Source organism: Anopheles arabiensis, chromosome 3, assembly GCF_016920715.1.
Source record: "Anopheles arabiensis isolate DONGOLA chromosome 3, AaraD3, whole genome shotgun sequence".
In the NCBI taxonomy this organism is placed as follows: Eukaryota; Metazoa; Arthropoda; class Insecta; order Diptera; family Culicidae; genus Anopheles; species Anopheles arabiensis.
Genome location: NC_053518.1, coordinates 48,073,764 through 48,098,100, shown reverse-complemented (window position 1 = coordinate 48,098,100; position 24,337 = coordinate 48,073,764). Strand labels below are relative to the sequence as shown.

The following is a 24,337-nucleotide window of genomic DNA, read 5'->3' as shown; positions in this document are numbered from 1 at the left end:
CAATGGCTCCAGAGCCGGCGATGAATCAACGGCTCTGGACCAACGGCTCTGGACTAACGTTTCAATAGTTTTATGTTTAGAACTTTTGTACTTAAATATTTTATTACACTCATACAACATACAAAATAAATAAGATACACAATACACTTTAAAATAACAAGTGCGGTGGCCGCCAAAAAGCTCGCCTGACCTGCGGACCAGTGTGGCCAGATTATATTGGCAGATTTCGGCAGGAGCACTGTTCAGAACGCAACAATTTAAATTTAATCAATTATTTTAATGATTATCCTACTAGCAAAGAGAATGAAAAAGTGTGCGACTTTCAGACGAGGGGCATGTAGAAGCAGGGGGAGACGGTTGGAAATACACGGAATTACGCAGAGCCGCGAGCGTGTTTTGGTTTCCACACAGATTTGCACTCACACAATTACACAAGTGTGAATGTGTGCGTTCACTTTCAGCCTGCGCGCTCAGTTTGGTTTTCTCCTAGCGGCATGGTGGTATCGGTGTCTCGCTCGCACTAGTGCAGCTTGTTCGGGAAGAAACGGAAAGGAAGGGGTATGAGGAAAATACAATGAAACAGCGCGAGCGAGCGTTCTTTTCAGTGAGAGCGCCTCGTGTATTTTAAGGCATGCAAGAGAGCGTCGGTCTGGTGGTACAGTCGTCAACTCGAACGACTTAATAACATGCCCGTCGTGGGTTCAAGCCCCGAATAGACCGACCCCCCATAGGTAGGACTGACTATCCTGCTATGGTACCAATAAGTCACTGAAAGCCAAGCCCACTTCACTAGTGGGTACAGGCAGGCCTTGACCGGCAGCGACTGTTGTGCCAAATGAAGAAGAAGAATGAGCAAGAGAGCGCATTCTCCCTGTGGTAGCGCTCCATCCGCCATTCATTAATTATCAGCCCAAAACAACGGACTTCGGATCCGATCTTGGGCCGGACCCCCACCGTGTATTTCTACCTTCCCCTCGCCTGAAAAATTCATTCTCTTTGTCTGTCGGGTATGCTTTAACCGCCGACAGCGAGATTCAAATTCAAATTTAAATGACTTTCTTTGACGAGAAATTTTCGGAATCCACGCAACTGACATTTGCTACTTATTATGAACATTAAATTTTAAAGGATAAAAAGTGCCAGGCAAACAAACGTGCATCAGCGCGTAAAGTAACAAATGTGGTTAACAATCCTTAAAATAGCATCCCAAGCGCCACAGATTGGGCCGACTAAACTGAAAAATTTAAACGACTGAAAAATCAAATATTTGTGATTTTCGGTAGGATAAATGAAAAATCGGTAGTTTTAGGGGGCTCATCTGTGAATCGATAGGCATATCAAAAATCGGTAGGATTACAGATAAATCGGTATTTCTGGTCACTCTGCCTATAGCGCCGCCAGAACTAAAAACTGAATAAGGTAAAATGTTGGAATGTTAAATTATTTGTGTGGTTCAGTAATACATTTTTCAAATTCTTTATTTATATTGCTTTATGGTTAGTTGTTTAATTTCTATATTAGGTACTGGATCTTCGATAGGTACAAAAATTGCTACCTGGGAAAAGAAGAACAGTTTGACGTTTTAGGTGAAAACAAAACATAAGTAAACAAAACGCTCTCCCGTGTCCAGCGTATAATCGATTCATTTTTTAACTTTATACAAAACAAGCTTAGTTTTCCAACATGGGATGCGATGGTGGAACTATTCCTCGCCGTGACGAGTTGGTGCGACTAAAGAAAAAGCCAGAACAGGTTAGTGGTTGGGGCACTCACTTCCCGCGAGATGTGCACCATCGATCTTGAAATCATCTAATCTGTGGCCATGGTGTTGTGGTTTTGCAGAAAGATAAAGACGCAGAAAGGCAATTCCGATGGAAGCACTGTGCATTGACTCAACAACGGCTCCAGCAACCGATAGTAATGTGTGGGCTGGGTAGACTCTATGCCAAGCAAAATGTTATTGAAGCATTGCTGGACAAGGAGAAAATGACCGATGCCTGTGCTCACATTAAATCGATGAAGGATATCAAGAACCTGAATTTAACATCCAACCCAGCCTATGATGAAACGAAGGACGACAAAAGCTCCCCATACATCTGCGCACTGATTGGGCTGGAAATGAGTGGACAGTTTCGTTTCGTTGCGCTGTGGACCTGTGGGTGCGTTTTTTCAGAAAGAGCACTCAAGGAAGTCAAGGACAGGGTATGCTCGGTCGTAAGTATCCACGCTAAAGATCGTTCCTCCGAACGATTCGCTAACACTAAGAACATTTTTGCTACATTACAGTGCCAAACACCGTACACCGATGACGATATTGTAATTCTCAATGGAACGGAGGATGAAATTGAGCAGATGCGAGTTAAAATGGAAGCCCGGAATGCTCGTGCAAAGGCAGAAAAGAAGGCAAAGTTGGATAAAAAATCCAAGACAAAAGCAGCTTCGGCGACCATTACTTCTGGGGAAGCAGCCGAGTCAGTTGCTACACCGCCAGAACAATCATCTGCTGCAGCCGCAACAGCATCAGCCAGTACTAGTGCTGTTTCGGACTCAGCTGATGGTAAAGGATCGAGCACGGTAGATAAGAAAGCTCTGCCATCAATGGCAAGGGCGAATGGAGAAGGCAGCAGCAAAGCAAAGCCGATCGTTCTGAACAAGCGTGCTCTAATAAGTGACAAGATCGGAGAGGACCCGGTATTTAAGAAATCCAAAGACGACTACAGTGTCGCGAAGGATCCAAAAGCCTCTGCTGTATACAAATCTTTATTTACATCTCACGAAAGTGAAAAAGATCAAAAGCGTGCTCACTGGGTCACATACAATCCGTTCTACAATTAAATGTACATGTCAATAACTATTTGCACAGGAATGTCTAGATTAATAACTTTTTCTATACTTGAACAAAATAAAAACTATTTAGTTGTAATTGTTGAATGATTCCAGTCTTTTGAATGATGAATTTAAGTTGAGATTATATTTTGTTTATGAAATCCATTAAATATGCATTTACACACAAGTATTCCCTTGACATAAATGAAGTGTTAATTTAATTTTAATGCACGAAATAAAATAAAAAGTAACGCTGCTTGGCAACATTTCGATTATCCGTGCTCTAGCGTTACAAGCACGGACTACACAGAGCTAATGTGTATCTTAATTCAGGTTAGCTCATATATAACAATCAAGAAAACGAAAGCAGTTCAATTTTCCCTAAACAGATTCACTCGATATTAAGTGATTTAAGGTAAAAATTAAAAAATCGTTAAATATGTTTTATCTTTGTGTATCCTAATTTTTTATTATAATCGTTATTTAATAACACTTTCCAAAAACTTTTCCATTTCGATGGATGTCAGTGCAACGTGTCAGCGATTGTCAAGAATGCTGGCTGTGAGCCAACCTTCTCTCTGTACATTTTACACAAAAGAGAGTCGCGAGTTTCGAACCGAAGGAAAGAATACAAGCAGAAGTGTTCAGTGCAAACAGTTAACAAGCAAATTAAACGATTCCTATCTCCTGCATTTGTGGTAAGCATTAGTATCTAGCTTTGTTTACGGGACACGGAAAAGTCTACGGATGTGCCTTCCGCATTGCAAGTACGAATGCGCAAACATTCGGCGAGGGTGTGTAGCTACAGGCCATTGCCCCTTGGCAAGGGTTTTTTGTTTTGACGGCCGGTTACGGCTTTTTTTTCATCTGTGGTTGCCTGCCTAATCTATCTTGCCAACAATACGACACCCTTACCCCAAACGAGAACATGGTGGAAATAGGCTTCCGAGATGAGTAATGATCTTCACAACCTGTCTGCGTTCGCTCGCTGCGGATGAGCAATCATGAGCTTTAATACCCTGCACCACCCTCCCCCTGGATGACTCACAAAGACCAGGAATCAAACGGTCGATTCGTCATTGCATTGAATGGGCTGGGAGGCTAGCAGGAATAGAATAATTACTGCAAGTGATACGTTACCCAATAGGTGTGTCGAAAAGTGCTGATTCAACCCCTATACGTGATTGGGTGCGATACGATGGGACCTGAATCGTTTGAAATGGTATGGAGGATAATCTGCAGGTGGTGCTTTTTCAGCAGTATCGTGCTATGAATATATCACATCACCCACTGTAGATGTGTGCGTGAGAAGCAGAAGCGTTGCGTGTGCAATAGATACCGGCCTACTGTAATCATTCCCTAGGATGCAGGGTGTGTGTTTGTTATCTGTATCGGTTTGAGGGTAGAGTTCGATGAATCGATTGCAAAAGCACTCTGGTGTCGAGCGCGATGTTTCTATACCCCTAAAATAGATCCCTGTGAGATGTTAAAAGTACAAAACAAACGAAAAAAGGGAAGAAATCGCACACGGCACACTAAATTTATTTCGGTTGGATTGAGTCACCCACCCCGTCGTAGATCATTTTTTCAATGCGAGCTGTGGTTCGTTTTTAATTGGAGACACGATCTTTGAAATCCGCTATAAAGATCGTCACTCGGCAACTTTCTCCACACCCACTCTAATAGGGCTGTATTCCAAGGGCTTCTGTGTGAAATATGAAACACCTACAGAGGAGAGTATAAGGGACCGTCATCATCATGCCAATCATGTATTACACCACACACTACATCAACTGCAATTTACGTGTGTGTGGGGCCTAAGATAAGGTCCAAAACTTTATCCCTCTGGTATGTGTCGGTTTGGCATTGGTGATCGCTGGTGGCCCCCTTTGCTATATAAGTGCATGTGTGCGAGAGTGGTTGAAATGAGCTTCCTTATAAGGAGATGATCATATCGTATGCGTTTCTTCGAGGATAAATAGCAACCGTATGGCTAAATGCCGCATTGGCGCCATTTGTATTTGAGATGAGATGAGATTTTGTAATTTAAACACTAAAAAAGACATAAATTAAAAAAAACATTGTACAGTTTTTAGTGTAAATGTAAAGACACACGTTATCGACAGTCGGTTTCGCTTTCGCTGTATATTCTCGTACTACGCAACGCCCTGAATGATGTTTAATTCAACAGTGGCAACATGCAGCGGATGAGTGTGTGTGGTTAGACCTCGAACGATTCTTGTTTCCATCCAGTTCCGGTCGACGACGGTTGTGTGCGTACGTGTAAATCGTCTTGGGGGAAACCAGACAGCAAAGGGAGCAGATACGGTTCTGACTGAATAACGATATCAGTTTTCCTCTGGTAATAATAATTGTTTGCGTTGGGTTGGATCGTAGTATTTATTTCGTGGGTTTGGCGCCTGTGTGTGTGTTTGGAGAGAACACATATTCACACAAACATATAAGTAATACCTTTTAAAAGAGACCCAACGATATAATGTTGTGTTGTGCGGTTTTGTAGCTATTTATTCCACAAACATTTCCCTTCAAACGGGTTTTAAATGGATAAATTAATCTGCAACCGCAGTACATTGAATGCTGCCTCTTTTATATAATATTTCTAAATAATTTTTGAGCGTTTTTTCGGAATAAAAAAGAGTGATATTGCTACGAAGTGGTAGCGAGAAAATGAAAGTTTTAGTTTATTGCTTAGATTTATTGATACAGCTGTTTTATTCACCAAAAACAAAAGTTAATTAAATGGCCCCAACGGGTATACATCAATTGCTATCGAATAAATCTTTCTCTAATTTATTCTCTTACCTTTTCCTTTTTTAATAGACAATCCCGACGATTTCTTGCTAAAGATCCTGAAATAAAAATCAGGGCATAATACAACAATAAACGTAAAAGATTGGAAATTGGCTTCATTGATTATACATTCCAATCAATAATATTTCACGACGATCGATCACTTTAATTGGAACATTTATGAATTCAAAAAAATCGTTATTTTTCTGTTATTCAACAGACTTTCGTTAAAAATAGACTATATTTACAATTCTGTTGTGATTTTTGGTTTATGTTATAGTTTCTTCACTCATGGCTCAAGTCATGTATACCGTTTCCCCCATACGTGGGATAATCGACTATCTAACCTGCTATCCCGGCACATGACGGGTGGCATGGCCAGGCCTAAAGCAACAATGGATGTAGCACCAAATGAAAAAGTCTTCAGTTCGTTGTGAACTCGGTTAATATATCTCCGTTTTTTGTAGAATAATCCTTGTCTTATGGAACTGTGTCTGGATCCTGATATGTGTTTATATGTAATATTTATAACCGAGAGTAACATATCAGGATATATAGTAAAAAGGATTAAAAAGCCTTTGTGTTTTGTAATTCATTTTAATTTTTTTTTTTTTTGATAATTGAAGTAATATTTAATTACTCCCATTGGAATGCCAACAGCCGCTTTTCCACTCACACTTTTCACTTTCGCACCACCTTGGAGGTGTTATTGTCCTTAGCCTAGGTGTCATCAACACTTTCTCTTCCATACTGTTATAATCACTGGAGCACGCAGGAGAGTTTGGCGAGGTAATCAAGATGAAAACGTGAAGCTTATGGGCTTATAGCACAGAGGAACAAATACAAATACCATCGTACGAAATCGTACGGAGACTGCGCTGTGGATCGTTTCACCTTCCACCCGAGAGTTTGATATCGTCGCTCGCGGTATTTACGTTGTACCGAACTGAGCTGTTCGAAAATAGTTTTGAAGGAACGCAAAACGTAATCAGCAAAAAAGCTTAGGAACAAAAAACTTACAAATATTCTTATCCATGATGTATCTGTTATATGATTTGATTTTACATTGATATCCACTATCCTACTCGTTTGTACTACGATTGAAGAACAATGAATGAATTGTCACAATCATGATCGAAATAAGAGCGAACTGACTGGAAGAAAGAATACGCGAGAGCGGAAAATTCGCAGCATCCGGGGGCGGCATGCCTCGTAGCATTGACACGGGCGGTCACTGCTGCAGCACGTGTGTGCAGAACAGTATGGAAACCCAGGAGAACAAAACAAGAGCGGAATCGCGGTTCGTTACTGCTCTCTGAAAACGTATGTAGCCAGGGGAAAGATCGTGTTGCACATATCATTTGGAGAAAAACATTCAGCAAAATGGGGAAATACGGACGAGATTATTGTGGGCAAACTGTTCGGATCGTTCGGGCCGCTCCCGGAAAAGTTACGTCAACCTCCCCGATGGGTTAGCATCTCCAGCACACCGTGTGCTCCCAAACGTAGCCCAACACGCTTTGCTCTGGGTTGGGTTTCGCAGATTCCAAACCATCAGTAGGCGACGGCTCCAGTCGAGCCTGGTGTTTTGAATCGATCGGTACCGCTTGTGCCACTCTGGTGTGTCGTCCTGGCAGTATTTTTTCGCAAGGCGCGGGACATTATCACTGGTGCTCGGTTTCCTTGTCGTTCGGTAGTGAATTGTGTGCGTGTCCCAGCAGAGCGGTAGATAATTTTATGTGCTTCAAACACACCTTCCCCTTTGTGTCGACGAAACTGACCAGCCAATTCAGTCTTTTTTTGTTTGCGTTATCAGAAGAAGCATTTTACGACTTTTACCCACAAGGACGGATGGTGGAGTTACGTACGTTCGTTCTGGCAACTCAATACGATAACCATTCGGATAAACCGAATGATATACACAGTGGTATAGTGAGTAGGATAATGTGTGTGCCTCGAAAACTGTGCCGCCACACCCGGTTACGTTTAGTGTGTTAGTGTTTTTTCACGGATGGTTTAGCGTTTTGTGTTTGCGTATGTTCGCTGTGTGTGGCCCTGTGCCCGGTGCAACATCCTTACATCTTGAAATCGTTCTCATTCCACATTTACCTTCAGCATCAATTATGCAGCAGCATACCACTCGGAAGGATGATGAAAGATTTCTTAGTGTGTTCGTAGGACGTTAAAGCTGTTCGTTACTTTTAATGGACGAACTGGATTCAACAGTACTTCGTAGATAATGAAGCAATGCGTCGTTAGCAATATTCAACTAGCTAAATGGTGGAAATGATCACTTTTGAAATGTAGCAAATATATGTGAATTATGTTTTTAAAGTTTGCTTCTACAAGTTACCAGAATATTGCATCGTATAACCATTCAAATTTAGCCATAAAAATAACAGAATATGTTCCTTTTTTAAGCAGTTTAATCGTTACCATTTTTTATTTGACAAACTCGTTACAAATATTAAACTCTCCCGGGATCTCTTGGTAACGTTACAACTGCGCGTCGTACAAACGGTGTAGATGCAAGAACAAACAAAACTAGTTAAATATTGACCAATATTATTAAAAATGATGTTACGCCTCTCCTTCTCTATTTCACTCCGCACAAATATAATAACCATTGGCAGATAAAAATGTCCTTGCTTTTCTTCCCATTTTGCCTTAAAGCATTCACATTCTGATGGTGGGTGATGAACCCTCCACAATGTCTCATCGCTCTAAGGATGGTCTTGTTTGTTACAATAGTGTGTGACCTAGTTTTGCTTGTTTTGTACAAGCGTTACCTTCTCTCTATTACCCCCCATTAACCCCTTACCGCGGTAAGATTCATGTATCCACCTCCCCTCCCTCTCTCTCTCCCACTCTCTCCATCTCTCTCTCACGCACTCACTCTATACCATATTTAAAAAAAGCATAATCCTTTCTTAATCCTTGTCGTAAGCAATGTTCTGGTACAGTCAATGAAAGGTAACCGCGTAAGGATACGCCAAAAATTGGCAATTAACACCACTAACCTTAACGTCGGGGTGATTAATGTGTGTCGGCTTTGGATACATCTGATGCTTGCATATAATCAACAAACATACACACACGCTATCGGCAACGTCCTCGAACGGCAACGAACACAAAAGAAGCAAACGAGCGAAACGCATTAACTAGAAGGAAAAACTATTTTTAACCCCTCCGGAGAGCAAACAAATAACAGATGGAGACTATTGCTCAATGCCATTACGGCCACGATATCATGACCGCCCTTCTTGAATGGGTAGCAGAATTTTACAAAGCATTTTCTCTCATTATTTTTAAACAAATACGAATCGCAATGCGTGCGGAAATGTATTAGATTTTCGATTAATCTAAGTACAATTAAATATGAGACATATACTATATTTGCTACATTTTAAACCATTTTCCCTGCTTTCAAGTTTGTCGTTGCAATTTTTGCATCACATTATTGCACACAGAGGCGGAGTTGTTGCATGATTGTTAAACACTAATTTACGCAATCCTTAATGTTCGCCATTCCTTCACATATACGTTAAACAATTTTACAGCAACAATAGCAACAGTGTGTTTTTAAAAGATAGTGCTAAGACTAAGGAACAAACGTTTTACACACACAAAGCAATACATCGGCTGCGCTGAATTCTAGTGCTTGAAAATGTTTTCCTGTTGCCGTTGTGTGAATCCCAAATCTCCAAAACAGAAAGAAAAATCGGCTAAATTGTCCGACTCGGAAGAGGAGGAGGAGCGGGAGCAGCAGTCGAAGAAGCAGAACGAAACGAATGCGAGTGCCTGTAAAATTTCGGCTGTGGACAACCTCTCACAAGATGATGAGGAAATCAAGATAGAAATAATTGAAAGCTCCGATAATCTACAATCGTATTCGGGGTGCTCGGCAGCGACCACGGCCGTGCTGAATGGTTCCTCGCCAGAGCCGAAGGAAAACGAAAACCATGAGTCCGATACGCAGCGTGCGAATTCGGCACTCTCTTCCCCGGAAGACACCCCCCGTGAACCGTGCACCGTTAACGACGTGATTGAAGAATCCAATCTATCAAATCCTGTTGATAGCGACGAAAAAGCAACGGAAGAGAATAATGCTGCTGATAGTGTGCCAGCCGGTACAGCCGGTTCGGCCTCATCGTCACCAGCTAGCAAAACACTGTCCAATACGGACCGAGGTCAAACGGATCAATCGGGCCCATCATCGGGAGTGGTTACCGAAATTGAGGCTAAACTTCCAACCAACGAGTCCACCGACGCCGATTCGACCGGAGATGCCACCAACACTCCACAGGAAATTCCTACCACCGTTGAGGAGCTGGGTGAACAGCAACAGCAGCAAAAGGATTCACCCCCAGCCGGGGATGTAGATCCGGCTCATAAACAGGATGCAACACCGCCGTGTCACTCGCCAGAGGAAGGTACACAATCTGCAAATGAAAATCTAACGGTACAAGCACCTAAATCGCCTAATCATGTACCATCGCGACAAAACTCGAACGAGCTGTGCACCACTTCTGCTCCTCCTTCTCCTCCGCACGATGGTGAGGATTTATCGGGTTCTTTAGATGAAAATTCTAGCGTGAAGCAACTGGAGCCAGTTCACCAGCAGGAGCAGCAGCAGCAGCAATCGGAGAAGCAACCGCAAGTTGGTAAGGATCAAAGCCTCAGAATAGCTGGAACGGAAAAATGACGCCTAATTTGTGGGCACTTTATTGTACTTGACAGCTCTCGCTTATAAGCTAACCAACACGCTGCTATTAGCAGTCGTTCGTGTTAACGTTGTTCTTTTGGATGTTTGGCTGAGCGCTTTTTTTGCGTCAGTGTCGTACTTTCGAGTGCATATTCCTACTCGATTTTTGAAACATTAGGTCGGTTTGTGTCAATTGAAGTTTTTTTTTATTCAGAAATTGAAGTTTATAAACAGGTATAATTTAATTTATAACTTTTACCATTGGCATTAGGACAGTATAAAGATACAATTTTATGAGTTTCATGTGCAGTTATAGAATGTTTTAATGAATTCATGTTTTTGTTTGATCTTACGTATATGATTTTATTCAGTATCGTTTATGAATGCTCGATAGAATGCATGTTGAAAGAAGTCGTATTCATGTTCAGAACAGAACAACATTATCACCTCTAGCAAAGAGCTAGTTACGTATATACTTTACAATTGTATTTTATGTAAAACAATGATCGATCGAATTACTAACTGTGTGCCTTTTTATTAGATGAAATTGGAACACGAGCTTTAATCGAAGAGCGATCAGTTCAGAACGAGACGGTTATGTCAGACGCACCAGAAGAAAAACAATTACAACCGGAAGAGAAAATCATCCAAGATCGTACAAATAATTCATCAAACGCCTCTTCGCTAATCAATGAATCTGACACTGCCAATGTCCCGAAAATGGAACCGTTTACCGAACCATTACGACCATCTCCACCATCAACTTCCGAAGAAATAGTTGAGCTTGATGATGAGAAGCAAACTGTATCATGCGTAGCATCTAAGATAGAACGCCTTAAAAGTGAGCCAAGCAATAGCGAAGAAACAATTGAGGAGACAATCGACGTGAAACGTTTCTTACCACGCCAGTACGATGATAGCAAGAGTGATGACGATAATAATCCCCTCAGTAGCTCTAGTGATGAAGGCAACGATGGAGCTGTAATTATTCCTGCTCCAACCGATGACAATGCACCGGAAATTATCAGTAGCGCGGACAATCGGCGAGAAAGTCCGCCTGTCGTGGAAGATAAACCCACCAAACCTTCGGAGGAAGATGTAGGAGGTGCAGAATCAGTGACGCCGTCACCTCCAGACGAGCTGATAGAACCCGTCGGTTCGCCGGAGAACGAAGGCGAAGATGATTGCGAAGAGACGACAAATGTGGTCAGCAACAACAATGATCAGGTTTCAAAAAATTCCAGCGAAGAGCGCGAATCAAACAACGACGACACATCGACACTGTCGGAATCGGTCCCTAACACGGCCACCAACGGTGGCAGTCCTTCCGGTATCGAAGGCGACAACAGCAGCAGCCGCAAGGAGTCGGTCAACAGCGACGACACTACTATACGAACGCAGGTTTCGTTTCGCGAGAGTTGCCTCTCGCGGCGATCGTCCTCGAAGTCATCGATCAAAAAGAAGGTAGCCTATAACGATAGCACGGAGGTGATTCCGCCGCCCGAATATCCACCACCGGAAGATGATGATTCCGTATTTTCGGACTCGGTGCCACCGAAATTACCGCGCGGTGATATGTGCACGCCGTACGCCACCAAGCGAGGCTCACTGCCGGGCATGATAGCCCTTCCGGACTGGTTTGCCGAGGATCGATTGATGATGTTGGTATTCTGTTTTGTCAATTAGAGAAATTTTATTGGTCGCTCATATATACATATCAACCAAACGAAACGAGAATATAATGTTTAAAAACACACCGCTTTCGTATGTGTGGTTTTGTTAAGTTCACTCCTGATTTTAATGCGTTCGATTATGTAGCGTAATCCAATGTATTCCTTCGTTATTTATGTTTCGTGACAAAAAGTGCAAATCTAGCAGAAATGTAGTCGATTTCATTTATTGATTTGAAGAATAATTGTTCAAACATAAGCTGCATGATACGAATCTTGAAAGCAAACAAAAAAATAACCATCATCATCATCACCATCACGATCCATCCACATCATCTATGTCATCATCATTGCCTTGATGTCCATTCATGCAACAACATCATTCCATTTAGTTTAGAACCATTTAGAAATTAGACAATGTACACCGCTAATCTCGTAATTTGCAAAATCGTCCCATCTTTCTCATTCGTTTAATCGACATTACTATAAATACGTTCTAAATAGAATTTTTCCTAAACTTTTTACAAGAATTCGCTTGAATGTGCTAGTTAGTGCTACTCTGTTGAACTATCGCTTCTAAGCCAATTGTGCGGAATGAAAGATCATCCCGCCCCAAAAGTCCCTCATTCTCAATTCACTCCCATTGCAACAAGTTACTTGGCGTCGTTTTCGTTTAAATTTGCTAAATCTTCTACCTGTTTTTTCTCGTGCCCTCTCGATTGGCTGTACGTAGGGAGGAGGGTGGCATTATGGAGCCACCCACTACGCCCATAGGACGCGATGAGCTGGCATTACGCAGGCATCGGTTTTTCTCGGAACTGCTCAATGCTGCCCATGCTGCCGTGGAGCATCGTGTGCGTTTTGATCCGCTGGGACCAGAAGTTGCCAAGGTTCCGACGGAGGAGGAATCGGAGGGTATTACACAACAACTAAACGATATTATGCTTTTTGTTTGCTAAGTGTTATCATGTTACATTACTTACCGTTATTTCTTAGTTTATGTTGTTCCCGTTGTTTCTACCGGTGGGTGTAACCCATACACATTCACACACATTTTCTCTATTTGATAGGGCAGCAATTATGTTGTAATTTCATTTCTTCTTTTTCCATAAACCGTCGCCACGTAGCTGTAATTGGCCCAAAACCAATCAGCTATTATGTTAATACGTTTACTAACATGTGGGAGACCATATTGCAGGGTTTTTGTTTAGATAGTACTATCAAATAATCACCCAGTGTGGTGGTAGCGAATACTCTAATCTGTTTCGCAACGATTAGCTACAATTAGTAACTCTTTTTCGTCTTTTTTATTGCTTGAGCAGTAGTTCTTTGTTCGTCGAAAAAAAAACACAAATTACATTAGTATCATGCGAAAAAACAAAAGTAATGATTCAAGATTGAACACACAATTCGTCTTCATACAGTTGAACTGTATTATCGGAAACTCGCGATGCACGACTCATGTGCTGGTACCATGAATCAAATCGTTGTTTCGCTTTTGCTTTCGAATGCTTCATCCCGTCGTGCCACACTGAAGTCTGTAAAGGCAAAGGCCAATAAAATTCACATTGAGTGCCATCCGTGAACAAGTGCCAATTGATGAGATGAAAGGAACGCCTTGTGTTTCAATAAATTAAACTTCATTGTTCTCAAGAAAGTAATACCTTTAAAATCTTTAAAGTAGCTGAAAACTATCCATCATGAGAGCTGCAGCATAAATATATGTATGTAGGTTAATGTTTCAGCTACCCCAAAAGAAGATGCATGAATGGTACTATTTTCCCAAACTCTTCGGCAGGGGAAGCTGCATAGCTTCGAAATGAAAATAGCATTTTTTGCTAAACATTTTTTAAGTTCTCTACTTTGGCCGTGAGTTTTTAACAAATCATTGAGCATTCTTCCTACATTTGTGTGTCACATTCTTGCAAGATTATGAATGATTTGTTGGAAAAGTATTATTCAAATAGTACATAATATCCAACACATTTTCCGTTGAACCGCCGCCCCAGAAAACCCACTGAGTTTGGCGGAATTGCCAACGCAGGCCGCTTAGGTGCGATGGGATGTTTGTACTATCTATTCTCTCGCTTAGCTTACACATGTGCCCGATAAGCGCACTACTCCCATCTCACTCGGTAGTTCTACATAATCTAAAATACCATCCATACGCAAACAGTAGAGAACGTTCGCGCCCCATCCATCCATCCATGGGGGTCCCTCCTTAGCTGTGAGCAGTCGCAAACGGCGTCGGGTTGCGCGATGACACCGTCCGGAAAACGTCCGAGGTTGCGTTCGTGAAGCGTTGTGGTGTGTGTTTTAATAGCGTTTTAAATTTAGTCCACATTTTGCATCCATTCCAACAGCACCACCACCACCACCAACCAAGCCAGGCACACGACCCAGCTACGCGCTTCTAACACACAAATAAACACGATTTATAATAATAACGATCGCAGCGTGCCACGATCTCCAAATATTTTTTTCCAAGGGAAATGTGTGCCGCATCGCACACTACACACTGAGAGGTTCGTTTCGTGAGGAAGCGTGCCGTTCTTGCCCACGTTTGGTAGCCGGGCAGCAAAGAAGGAAAAACTGTGTTTGCGTCACATTGTGTACGTGATGCTGCTGCAGCCGTATGTGCGTGAATCAGATCCAAACAAACTTTTGGAAAACAGTTTAACCCACTGGGTCGTGTTGTGTTGGTGCGCGTTTGTGTTTTGTGGTGTGGTGTGAAGACGACAGGGAAGGAAGTTTTCTTCTTTGGTCGTTCCCCCGCATTAGAATTCGCGAGGTTCTAATCGGTTCGACGCGCACCGCACACCATTTTCCTCACATAGTGGTGTAGTTGTTGTATGTGGTGGTGTGGTGCTGTGCTGTGGTTCGGTGGTGTTGAATGGGGCAAACTTTGAGCGCCTGTTTTGGGCGTACTCTGATCATACATGATGTGAAAACGTGCTCCAATCCAGGTAACGTTCTCAATGCGCGTTTGTCAGTTAGTTAGTTAGTTAGTTTGTTGTTGTTATGGGACTTCCGTGCATACTATTCCGTCCGGTTGGTTTCAGCAGGTTTCAACAAAAACTTTATGGTTGTGATAAGTGATAAGGTGCCGGGTGACGTAACGTTGGATTTCAAGTTGTACGATCGGCCAATTTATAGTTCTTTTTTTCGTCAAAATTGAGAGCTCAGACGATAATCATGAAGAAGGCAATATGATGTTACTTGACCTACAATTTCAAGGGCCAAATTAATTGTGAGATCAAGGCCATTCTAAAATTAGATTTTGGATGCCAAAGTGTGTTGATGAAAACAAGAGGGAAGATACAAGTTAGAACCCCCCAACGCACACTTCCAAGTTTATAGGATTATAGTGTTTCTTAAATAAATCATGAGTGTATTTTTGGCTTCCAACCTAATGATGGTTAACCGTATGATGAATTCATTGGGGAATTTATACTTTGTCCATCGGGTGTAACAGGTTTTCCAATGCTACAGTGATCGTGCTATGCATTTGGTACCTGAAGAAAGGACGTTCTCTGTGGGTGTATCCGTTGGTGGATGGTTTTAAATATAATTTATAAAGCAATTGAATTTCTAAACTCTTGCGAACTAATTCCAATGCCATCTCATTAATTCCTCTTGTGTTATTATATTTGTTTTACTATTCCTTCTAGTTCTTTGGTTTTGTTTTTCGCGCGTAGTTTGCACATTTTATTAAAATAGTGTTTCTCTGTACATCCCTTCGTGTAGATTGTGATCCCGACCTCAAACCTTCGTCAGCCCGTGAGCTAGAGTGCTTGATCGATCGTCTGGAGCGTATTGTCGATCGGCTTGAACGTACCGTATCTGCGCGTGAGTTGGAAGAAACGAGACGCATACTGAAAGACGCGTGTGCTGTTGGCAAGGCGGTCATTCGTTCCAACACCACGGTAGAGGACACTGATCCGAGCGCTGACGATTTACCGACTGTTCTGCCCTCGACCCCACCACCGTCGGCCTCGTATTTGCATCAGAAAGTAGACAGTTTGGAAAGCACCTTGTTTCCCGCGTTGACCGATCAACCGCAAAAGGGTCGCCAGCATAATACAACCACTGTAATACAATCTAAACCATCTGCTTTATTAAACCATACTAATCCATTGACCATCCAAGAGCAAGGCACCGCAGTATTGTCATTATCCTCCTCGCAGCACGGCACCGTAGGAGGGACAACGAGCAAGATGAGTATTAACGCTTACGAGGATATTATGCTCGGCTCATTCGCCAACTTTATTGCACTTTCGAACAAAATCGGAGGCGACGTAGCCACCCAAGCGCAATTCGTGAAGGAAGCTTTCGAGTAAGTAACAATTGCTCCCAGGGAAGAAGGACGAAAGGTCACGGTAGTAGCGTGTGTGCGTTATGTTAATGGCTCGTATTTTGTTTTCGCTTATCCCGTATCCAGTGCTCAGTTTGCGTTCCTGAAGGTGGCATCCGCCTCGAGTGCACCATCGAATACGGATTTACAGAATTTGCTGAAACCTACCTCGGATAAGATTTCGACTATCCAAAGCTATCGCGAAAAGAATCGAACCTCCCCGTTCTTTAACCATCTGTCCGCGATTAGCGAAAGTATTCCGGCGCTCGGATGGGTCTGTGTGGTAGGTTTCAGCGCATTCGTCATGATTTCAGTGTCGCGGTTTAACACATCCAATGCCATGCTCTCGCTTCAATTCTAGGCCCCCACACCAGGGCCGTACGTGAAAGAGATGAACGATGCCGGTCAGTTCTACACTAACCGTGTCCTTAAAGATTGGAAAGAGAAGGACAGCACCCATGTGGAGTGGGCTCGCGCCTGGATTCAAACGCTGACCGAACTGCAGCAATACATCAAGCAGCACCACACGACTGGCCTGGTATGGTCCGGAAAGGACAAACCAACGGTTGGCGGTGCCTCGGTCCCACCTCCACCACCGCCCGGTGGTTTGCCGCCCCCACCGCCGATGATGCCATTAGGCGATCTGTCGGCGGACGGCTCTGGAGACGATCGGAGCGCTCTGTTTGCTCAGATCAATCAGGGTGCTGATATTACGAAGGGTAAATAGGAAAACAACAACACACGGAATCTTTTGTGTCTGTTGTGCACCGTTGTTCCAATGAGTTTGAATTCTCTCAACCAGATGATATTTATTCATTTTATGTTTGCAGGCTTGAAGAAGGTAACGGCCGACATGCAAACGCACAAAAACCCTTCCCTCCGCTCGGGTCCGGCACCGTACAAGGCACCGGCCGGTGTGACCAACGGTACAAAATCGGTAGCCCCACCCGCCGCAGCAGCTGTCGCCAAACCGCCGACCTTCACGCGCGACGGCAAGAAATGGCTGATCGAGTATCAGAAAAACAACCCCGACCTTGTGGTGGAGAATGCCGAGATGAACAACGTGGTGTACATGTTCCGCTGCGAAGGTTCGACCCTGCAGATCAAGGGCAAAATCAACAGCGTCGTGATGGATTCGTGCAAGAAGTGTTCCCTTGTGTTTGATTCGCTCGTGGCGTCGGCTGAATTCGTCAACTGCCAGAGCGTCCAGATGCAGGTCGGTGGAAGGTTTGCGGGGGTTTTGTTTGATTCGAATAATCCCAGCCCATGTTTGTTGCCATTTTCAGGTCCTCGGTAAAGTACCAACGATTTCCATTGACAAGACTGATGGCTGTCAGATGTACCTTTCGGCGGATTCGCTTGCCGTCGAGATCGTCAGCTCTAAATCGTCCGAAATGAACGTGATGATTCCGAAGGGCAGTAGCGGAGATTATGTAAGTATCGTTTTATTGTTGTTACAATCTGGAAGAAACAAAACCCGGAACTAATCATTTCTTGCATTGCATTTTCACAGACCGAGCAACCGATTCCGGAACAATTCAAAACCATTGTTAAGGGCAGTTCTCTAAACACTACTTGCGTTGAAAGCCTTGGTTAAAAGGGATCACAACCAACCAAGCACATACACACGCAACTCCGTTCTACAACCGTCAGTGTGAGTGTGTGTGGTTCGTTTTTTTGCTGTGAGGTTTTGTGCGTGTACTTTGTTTTATTGCAAATGTAACGATACTTTTCCGAGTTCTATTTTCATAAAGCTGGAAAAGCAGATAAGAGCAAAATTGTAATCGTAAACAGTATCATCTAGAAATTACGTCAAACAACAAGAGCGAGCAAAAAGAGTAGTATCCCAATATCTAAAACCATAATTTTTAACCATACGGTAATAGTAGTAAGTTCGTGGATGGAGCATTTTATATATCGACAGCAGGAAACTGAACATGAAAATGGCACTGGAACCTTAAAAAAACACACACATCTTCATCTAATTCAGCCCATCGAACGTACCAAGCACCAAGTTTGTGCGTATCGACCCCAATGATCGTGTAGTTGACCTCACATCTTTTGCAAATGCTTTCGATCAAAGAGATTTCTTGTATTAAAGCGTGTGTGATGTGTTTCTTTTATGTTTGTTTCCTTTTCACTTCAATCACCTTCATTAAAAAGGGGCTTCCCGTGGTTTTTATCGTACGCTTTTAAACATTCGATAGAACAAAACATATTATTACCCCTTCCTTGATTACAAACAGAAAATGGAAGACGCATTTCAGCAATTGATGAAAAGAAAACGAATCGACACTTTTTACAGCATCAATCACGGTAATCTGACCAATCGATATACACAATTCATTCGTGGAAATATGTCCATCGTTCAATAAAGTTATTGGAACCCAGCAAAGTCAACCTAAATAAAGATATGTAGCTATTCAAAGCTAATGCGAAGGGGTAATGCACTAAAATTCAAGCAAATCCGAAAAGCAAATCTACTGGTGGACTGACACGAGTTCACTATAAATAAGATTATGTTTTCCACGACGTTTGCCGAAAGCGCCAATTTTTTTTTCTTTTTTCTTTATTGTCACGCCGGGAGAACGGGAGAGTTTTTGGAATTGACGGACTACGATATCATCTGTTCATGTTTAATTAAGGCATTGAGGATCATTTCCGTTTTGTGTAGCTTCTTTTCGTTCTCACTACGAAGCTTCTACAATTATCTATTTCTTTCAAGCGATTTAAAAACAATTCATTAAATCGTTCGAGTTTATTGTTTTTTCCTTTTTATTTCTCTGCCATGTACTGTTTGTGTTTGTGTGTAGAGGCGCAACTAGTTAGCAGAACGCAATTGGAATATTTGCTGCTCGCGCGATCAGTTCAGTACAACGAGCGCTAGTGCTAGCGGTTCTGAAATGCAAACGTTGAAACACGTGATTACTTTACTTTTCTCCATGCGCTTTTGGTGGTAGCGTCCATTTGAGAAGGACAAATTAAAACATAAGACACGTGTAACCAAGAAGGTCATGGATGGAATAGCGGACCAATTACACAGAGAAAAGAGAATGTGCAATAAAAGTAAAGAAGAAGGAGATGAAAGTTGGGTTATTTCATCGACCGCCTACTTAGTCTTTGTGTTGATGTGGCTCTTTGTCCTTGATAATGGAAAAGTCCAGCCGCATCCAGATGATCACGAACAAGAACAGCACATACAGGAAGCCCACCACCAGCAACGGTTCTTGCAGCATCATGACGCGTGAAAAGTTGTACTTAAGATTAAAGTCGTTGATGTGATTTTCGACCAGATTGCGCTTGCTGAAGGAAATCACCGGACGGCCGAATGTGTCCAGGTAAGTGTAGTGCAGCGTATCCGGGTGCCGTTGGATTGAGTAAGGCGCGATCAGCTTAATGTTGTTGGCACCCTCGGGCAGGATAACCTTCGTCACGACCTCGTCGATCATCATGTCATCAAAGATGTGATCGATCACGCGCATCTTCAGCAGGAAGTTGTCGCCGTTCTGGAACAGGTATTCGAAGCTCGGCACATTGTAACCGAGCGTGTAGTGGGTGCGCCAGCCGCCAAACAGGGGGAACCGTGGGCGAAGATCCAGCTCGACCGCATCCTTCAGTGTGCGCAGAGCGGAGGTGGAGATGTTGCCATTGGTGTCACGGTAGTAAACACCGGTGGCCGAGGCCGGCAGAAGCGTTTTGTACGATTTCACGCTGGGCTGGTTCGAGCGGGCATCCTTCTGGTAGTCGTAGCGTGAGAACGCCCCCTTCAGCGTGGCTCCCGAGTGGACGATATCGATCGTTTCCTCCACGGCAATGTTGCCCCAGTGCGATACCTCAATAGTACGCTCCAGCCGGGTCACGGTGAGGAATGGAGTAAAGTTTTCGAAGTGAATCGTCATCGGTTCGTGGGAGAAAGCTGCAATTGATAACATCGGGCAAACGTTAACACACTTACAACAAATGGTCTTGTGATGGTGATCCCGCATTCATACCTGCCACGTTATCGTACGGTCCGTACGTAACAGTGCTGTCCGATTGGGCGCTCGGCTTGAACTGCGTGTAGCTTTCCACATTGCGGGAGCTTAGATGGACCGTCGTTTTCTGCGTCACCGTCGGATACGGAGAGTAGAAGTAAACGTTGCCAAAGTACTGCACCAGCTGCCGTTCGCTTTGGGTGATGGACGAAGGGAACGGCTTGAGCGATTTCGTGAACACCGTCTCGATGTATACGACTGGGTTCGATGCACCGGCCGGCAGGGTCATGCTGAACGTCACCCCCTTCGGGGTGGTGGTTTCCGTGAGCTTCAGCTCCTTCTTGGAGGAATCCTTCGCTGAGATGAAGGACAACTTCTCTCGGTCCACTTCCGGCACAACGAACAGGTAAGTGCTGATGGGCAGCTTCGACTTGTGTTCTAGAGTTATTTTGTAGGAAATTTTCACCAATTGTGAGGTCAGATCTATCGTCCGATCGACGGCTCTGTTTTCTATCTCCATGTCAATCGCCGCTTGCACGAACGCGCCGGCAAGTACGGCAGCGAAGCCGCAAACAACAAGCACCAGTTTCACCATTTTTCCCCAGGAAAAGCGTGTTTCAGCAGCTAAACTTCTATCCGGCTTGCGCGAGTTGCTACGCTGCCTTTGCCAGTTTATCAATTTTGTGATTCTCTGCCCAGAATGCCGGAATCGTTCACGGCCTCGAGTGCGATACTGGAGATGGGATCGAATGCTTCGTTCACGCGAAGCCGGCCACGAATGTACGTTTTCAAGCCGGATTGACAATAGCGATATGGACACGCAAACCAAAACTGAAGTCTGTCAAACATGACGTGTATTTTTTTTGACGCATCTTTTCCATTTGGATTTTGCCATGTTGGCCGATAGGAGCGCAACGGGTCATGCAAAGGCAAACGATATTAGAAATATTTTTATTCGTAATTTTATCTGAATATAGAAAGGCGCGAAATCCATCATGAAGTGAACCAGTTCTTTAAGAATTACGGAACTGATATTTCTCTCTCCCGTCTGTCTGCACCGGTTTCCTTGGACTGATGGACGATGGTCTTTTTTGGGGTAGCGCTAAAACGCGGAGCTTGTACACATTGCCCATATATGAATGGCTATTTTTGGCACGCATAAATTACATGTTCTAAAAACTATCTTAATCATTTAATAATAACAAATCGAAATTACATTCCAAGGGAAATCATTTTCGGTATGCGTACAAGCACAGGCGGAACATATACGAATGTAAAACCAGGCTGGAGCAACGTATTTATTCTCAGTTTTCTATTTTTGGCCGAAAAATTTGTATCTAGTCTGAGACATCATTTTATTAATATTTGAGTGCATTTCATAGAATTACCTCACTACTCAATCGAACGACATATACGAGCAACAAATCTCTCAGAACTGCTCTTGCACGATTATGTATTGATAATCGAGTTTCTTTTTAAAATAAAATATCAACATATGAAATGAATGTTTCTTTACTTTAAATATGTTATGTATAACTAATTTGACCGAGCAATATCTTACATTAAAAACATCAAATGAAATTACATTTTCACGTTCCCGTTTATTACTTTCTTTGACAAAGAATGCAACGGATTTCTCCAATACTCACTTGAATGGAATCATTAATAAACCATCCAATGGACTCTCTTCGCCTTAACGAGCAGAGACCGACACCTGCCACACGCGAATAATGTTATCGGAGTAGCCAGCATACAGGGTCTGTCCATCGGTAGACCAGGCCAGCGACAAGCACTGTGGCGGATCGCCGTTCTTAGCCGGCTTCAGCTCCTCGACCATCGTCTTGGAGGCAAGATCCCAGATCTTGATCGACGGTCCGTAGGCGACGCACAGCCAGTAGCGGTTGGGCGAGAAGCACAGTGCGTTGATGATTTCATTGTGCTCCAGCGTATGCAGATGCTTGCCGTCGTTCAGATCCCACAAGAAGGCGCGGCAATCCTTACCACCGGACGTGCACAGCGAACCGTCGGGCGACACTGACACCGAGTTAAGGTATCCGTTGTGTCCGAGATGGTCGATCTTCAGCTTGCAGTTGGCCAGATTCCAAACCTTCACCACACGATCCCAACCAGCCGACACGATGATCGGGTTGGTGTGGTTCGGCGAGAATCGCACACACGACACCCAGTCGGAGTGTCCATCCTCCTGGATGGTGTACTTGCACTCGGCCAGAGTGTTCCACAGCTTGATCGTCTTGTCGCGCGATCCCGACACAATCTGACGGTTATCTACAGAGAAAGCAACCGAGAGCACGTCCTGCAATGAAAAAATTTTACATTAGCTTCGTATTAAATGGTAGCCAATCTGTAGTAGTCACCCAGACTACACAGCATAGACAACGTGACCGCTACATTAGAAAACATAGCTTTTACTATTTGATGTTGTCTCTCAACAAAGCTTTGCTCCAAATCTACCACATGAGGGTATGAACTGGAAAAGTGTGCTCTATCGAGAGGAAGTTTACTCTTGCACGCTCTATTAATAGAAGAACGCCATGCGACTCATAGATTAGTTAAATTGCATGGAGCTGGGATGTGCGTAACAGCAATACGATTGTACTGTATAAGGAGAAAGCAGTTTCTTGTAGCGGTCACATTTTCTATGATTTGAGTAATTGTGGTCATCAATCATCTAAATGTTTTTCGAAGAGTGCTTCAGCGCATATCTTACATTACTATTATCTACAGAACGAAGACACATCCGCGACTGCAACGAATGCAGATAGTCTTCTGCTATAGATAATAGCCCTGCAAGATATTGCAACGGTCGTATACCTCAACACAAGCAACCTTCTCGCATCCCTCACCGTATGGATGTACACGCCCGCCTCGGCATCCAAGGGTTGACGACCATTTGTGCTTGATTTGTCACACTAATAGGAATAGCACAACATATTTCTTCTGCCACGCATTGGCGCTTTGATACTATGCTTTTGGTTACTTTCTTCTGCCACGCATTGGCGCTTTGTAACTGAATTTTTGATTTTCAGCCTCGCATAGGCACAATAACGTATCATTTACAACAGAGCAGACCCTAGCCAGTTGAAAGAATATCGCACATGTTGCCAACAATTGTACAATTCAAACTATCTCGAATTACGGTACTTCAACATCCATTATTAACGGAGGTCTTATCAAGAAAGAATCCCTGATTACACACCCATCGTTAACAATCGATAGTTGGAATCAATAGCGAATCAAAACGATCGATCAACACTGCTTGCTCTGTTTTCGTGCGAAGTTGCCTTTGCTTGCCGGTGGCAAGCGTCATTAACTTAATTGTCACACCTTGGTATGGTCTTCAAAACGGCGGGTCGACTGACCAGCTGCCAGATCCCACAGTCGAAGAGTTTTGTCCCACGATCCGGACAGAGCGTAGTTGCCGTCGGAGGACAGCACTACATCGGAAATGAAGTGCGAGTGTCCGTACAGACGCTTCTGAGGAATGCCGTAGCTCAGCTCATCACGGGTCAATTTCCACACGATCAGCGTCTTATCTGAAAAAATTACAATACATTTATTAGCCCACAACCAAGCTTGGCGTTTCGCTACACATCCTTCCCTAGGGCAACACATTTGCTCGAATACATCAAATGTCGGTAATGCCACTGGCGATGCCGCGTGTTGATGAAGCACATTTTGGAGGTTAGAATCACCTACAACACTTACCACGAGACGAAGACAGGATCATGTCCGGGTACTTCGGATTGGTGGCGATCTGCGTCACCCATCCAGAGTGGCCAAGCAGCTGGCCGCGCAGTTGCAGTGTTTCAGTCATTTTCGGTTCTATTCACAAATTTCACACTTTGCCAAGCGATTCGTTTTCGCGAGCAGCGAAATTCACGTCCGACCCGCACAAGATGGCGAAGAAAAGAACGTGAACAGGCCCGACCGCAGATGACACTGATGACAGTGCTCACAGAAATGTCATTTTCATCAA

General features: G+C 43.5%; 4 protein-coding genes across 7 annotated transcripts; 2 read left to right on the top strand and 2 right to left on the bottom strand.

Moving 5' to 3' along the window:
• Positions 1-1,573: 1,573 nt before the first annotated feature.
• LOC120900254 (replication termination factor 2) lies at positions 1,574-2,936 on the top strand. The gene is made up of 3 exons (XM_040307012.1): positions 1,574-1,752; positions 1,843-2,214; positions 2,287-2,936. Exons 1-3 carry the CDS (start codon positions 1,684-1,686, stop codon positions 2,833-2,835), a joined length of 990 nt encoding a protein of 329 aa, XP_040162946.1. The 5' UTR covers positions 1,574-1,683; the 3' UTR covers positions 2,836-2,936.
• A 4,240-nt stretch (positions 2,937-7,176) lies between these two features.
• LOC120899851 (adenylyl cyclase-associated protein 2) lies at positions 7,177-18,799 on the top strand. 4 transcript variants are annotated; one of them, XM_040306130.1, is made up of 10 exons: positions 7,177-7,342; positions 9,198-10,301; positions 10,884-12,003; positions 12,746-12,927; positions 15,760-16,348; positions 16,454-16,649; positions 16,728-17,085; positions 17,197-17,582; positions 17,653-17,799; positions 17,880-18,799. In XM_040306130.1, exons 2-10 carry the CDS (start codon positions 9,305-9,307, stop codon positions 17,961-17,963), a joined length of 4,059 nt encoding a protein of 1,352 aa, XP_040162064.1. In that variant the 5' UTR covers positions 7,177-7,342; positions 9,198-9,304; the 3' UTR covers positions 17,964-18,799. The 4 variants fall into 4 exon arrangements, with proteins under 4 accessions (XP_040162064.1, XP_040162063.1, XP_040162065.1 ...); XM_040306129.1 differs by having other exon boundaries at positions 7,177-7,362; XM_040306131.1 differs by lacking the exons at positions 7,177-7,342; positions 9,198-10,301; positions 10,884-12,003; positions 12,746-12,927 and adding an exon at positions 14,261-14,978.
• A 310-nt stretch (positions 18,800-19,109) lies between these two features.
• On the bottom strand, positions 19,110-21,054 carry LOC120899852 (dolichyl-diphosphooligosaccharide--protein glycosyltransferase subunit 1). The gene is made up of 2 exons (XM_040306133.1): positions 20,359-21,054; positions 19,110-20,282 (listed from the first exon to the last, which is right to left on the bottom strand). Exons 1-2 carry the CDS (start codon positions 20,933-20,935, stop codon positions 19,480-19,482), a joined length of 1,380 nt encoding a protein of 459 aa, XP_040162067.1. The 5' UTR covers positions 20,936-21,054; the 3' UTR covers positions 19,110-19,479.
• Positions 21,055-21,921: 867 nt separating this feature from the next.
• On the bottom strand, positions 21,922-24,281 carry LOC120902672 (guanine nucleotide-binding protein subunit beta-like protein). The gene is made up of 3 exons (XM_040311631.1): positions 24,067-24,281; positions 23,686-23,894; positions 21,922-22,654 (listed from the first exon to the last, which is right to left on the bottom strand). Exons 1-3 carry the CDS (start codon positions 24,173-24,175, stop codon positions 22,034-22,036), a joined length of 939 nt encoding a protein of 312 aa, XP_040167565.1. The 5' UTR covers positions 24,176-24,281; the 3' UTR covers positions 21,922-22,033.
• Positions 24,282-24,337: the final 56 nt, after the last annotated feature.

What these genes read in the sequence shown, in the direction of transcription:
- LOC120899851 (XM_040306130.1), top strand. Translation starts at nt 9,305, where the DNA reads ATGTTTTCCTGTTGCCGTTGTGTGAATCCCAAATCTCCAAAACAGAAA. An exon ending in GCCGAGGATCGATTGATGAT is followed by an intron (nt 12,004 to 12,745) that starts GTTGGTATTCTG and finishes GGCTGTACGTAG; the next exon opens with GGAGGAGGGTGGCATTATGG. An exon ending in CGCTCGGATGGGTCTGTGTG is followed by an intron (nt 16,650 to 16,727) that starts GTAGGTTTCAGC and finishes CTTCAATTCTAG; the next exon opens with GCCCCCACACCAGGGCCGTA.
- LOC120902672 (XM_040311631.1), bottom strand. Translation starts at nt 24,175, where the DNA reads ATGACTGAAACACTGCAACTGCGCGGCCAGCTGCTTGGCCACTCTGGA. An exon ending in GATCCTGTCTTCGTCTCGTG is followed by an intron (nt 23,895 to 24,066) that starts GTAAGTGTTGTA and finishes TAATTTTTTCAG; the next exon opens with ATAAGACGCTGATCGTGTGG. An exon ending in GTTTTGAAGACCATACCAAG is followed by an intron (nt 22,655 to 23,685) that starts GTGTGACAATTA and finishes TTTTCATTGCAG; the next exon opens with GACGTGCTCTCGGTTGCTTT.
- LOC120899852 (XM_040306133.1), bottom strand. Translation starts at nt 20,935, where the DNA reads ATGGTGAAACTGGTGCTTGTTGTTTGCGGCTTCGCTGCCGTACTTGCC. An exon ending in ACCGTACGATAACGTGGCAG is followed by an intron (nt 20,283 to 20,358) that starts GTATGAATGCGG and finishes TATCAATTGCAG; the next exon opens with CTTTCTCCCACGAACCGATG.
- LOC120900254 (XM_040307012.1), top strand. Translation starts at nt 1,684, where the DNA reads ATGGGATGCGATGGTGGAACTATTCCTCGCCGTGACGAGTTGGTGCGA. An exon ending in TAAAGAAAAAGCCAGAACAG is followed by an intron (nt 1,753 to 1,842) that starts GTTAGTGGTTGG and finishes GTGGTTTTGCAG; the next exon opens with AAAGATAAAGACGCAGAAAG. An exon ending in AGGACAGGGTATGCTCGGTC is followed by an intron (nt 2,215 to 2,286) that starts GTAAGTATCCAC and finishes GCTACATTACAG; the next exon opens with TGCCAAACACCGTACACCGA.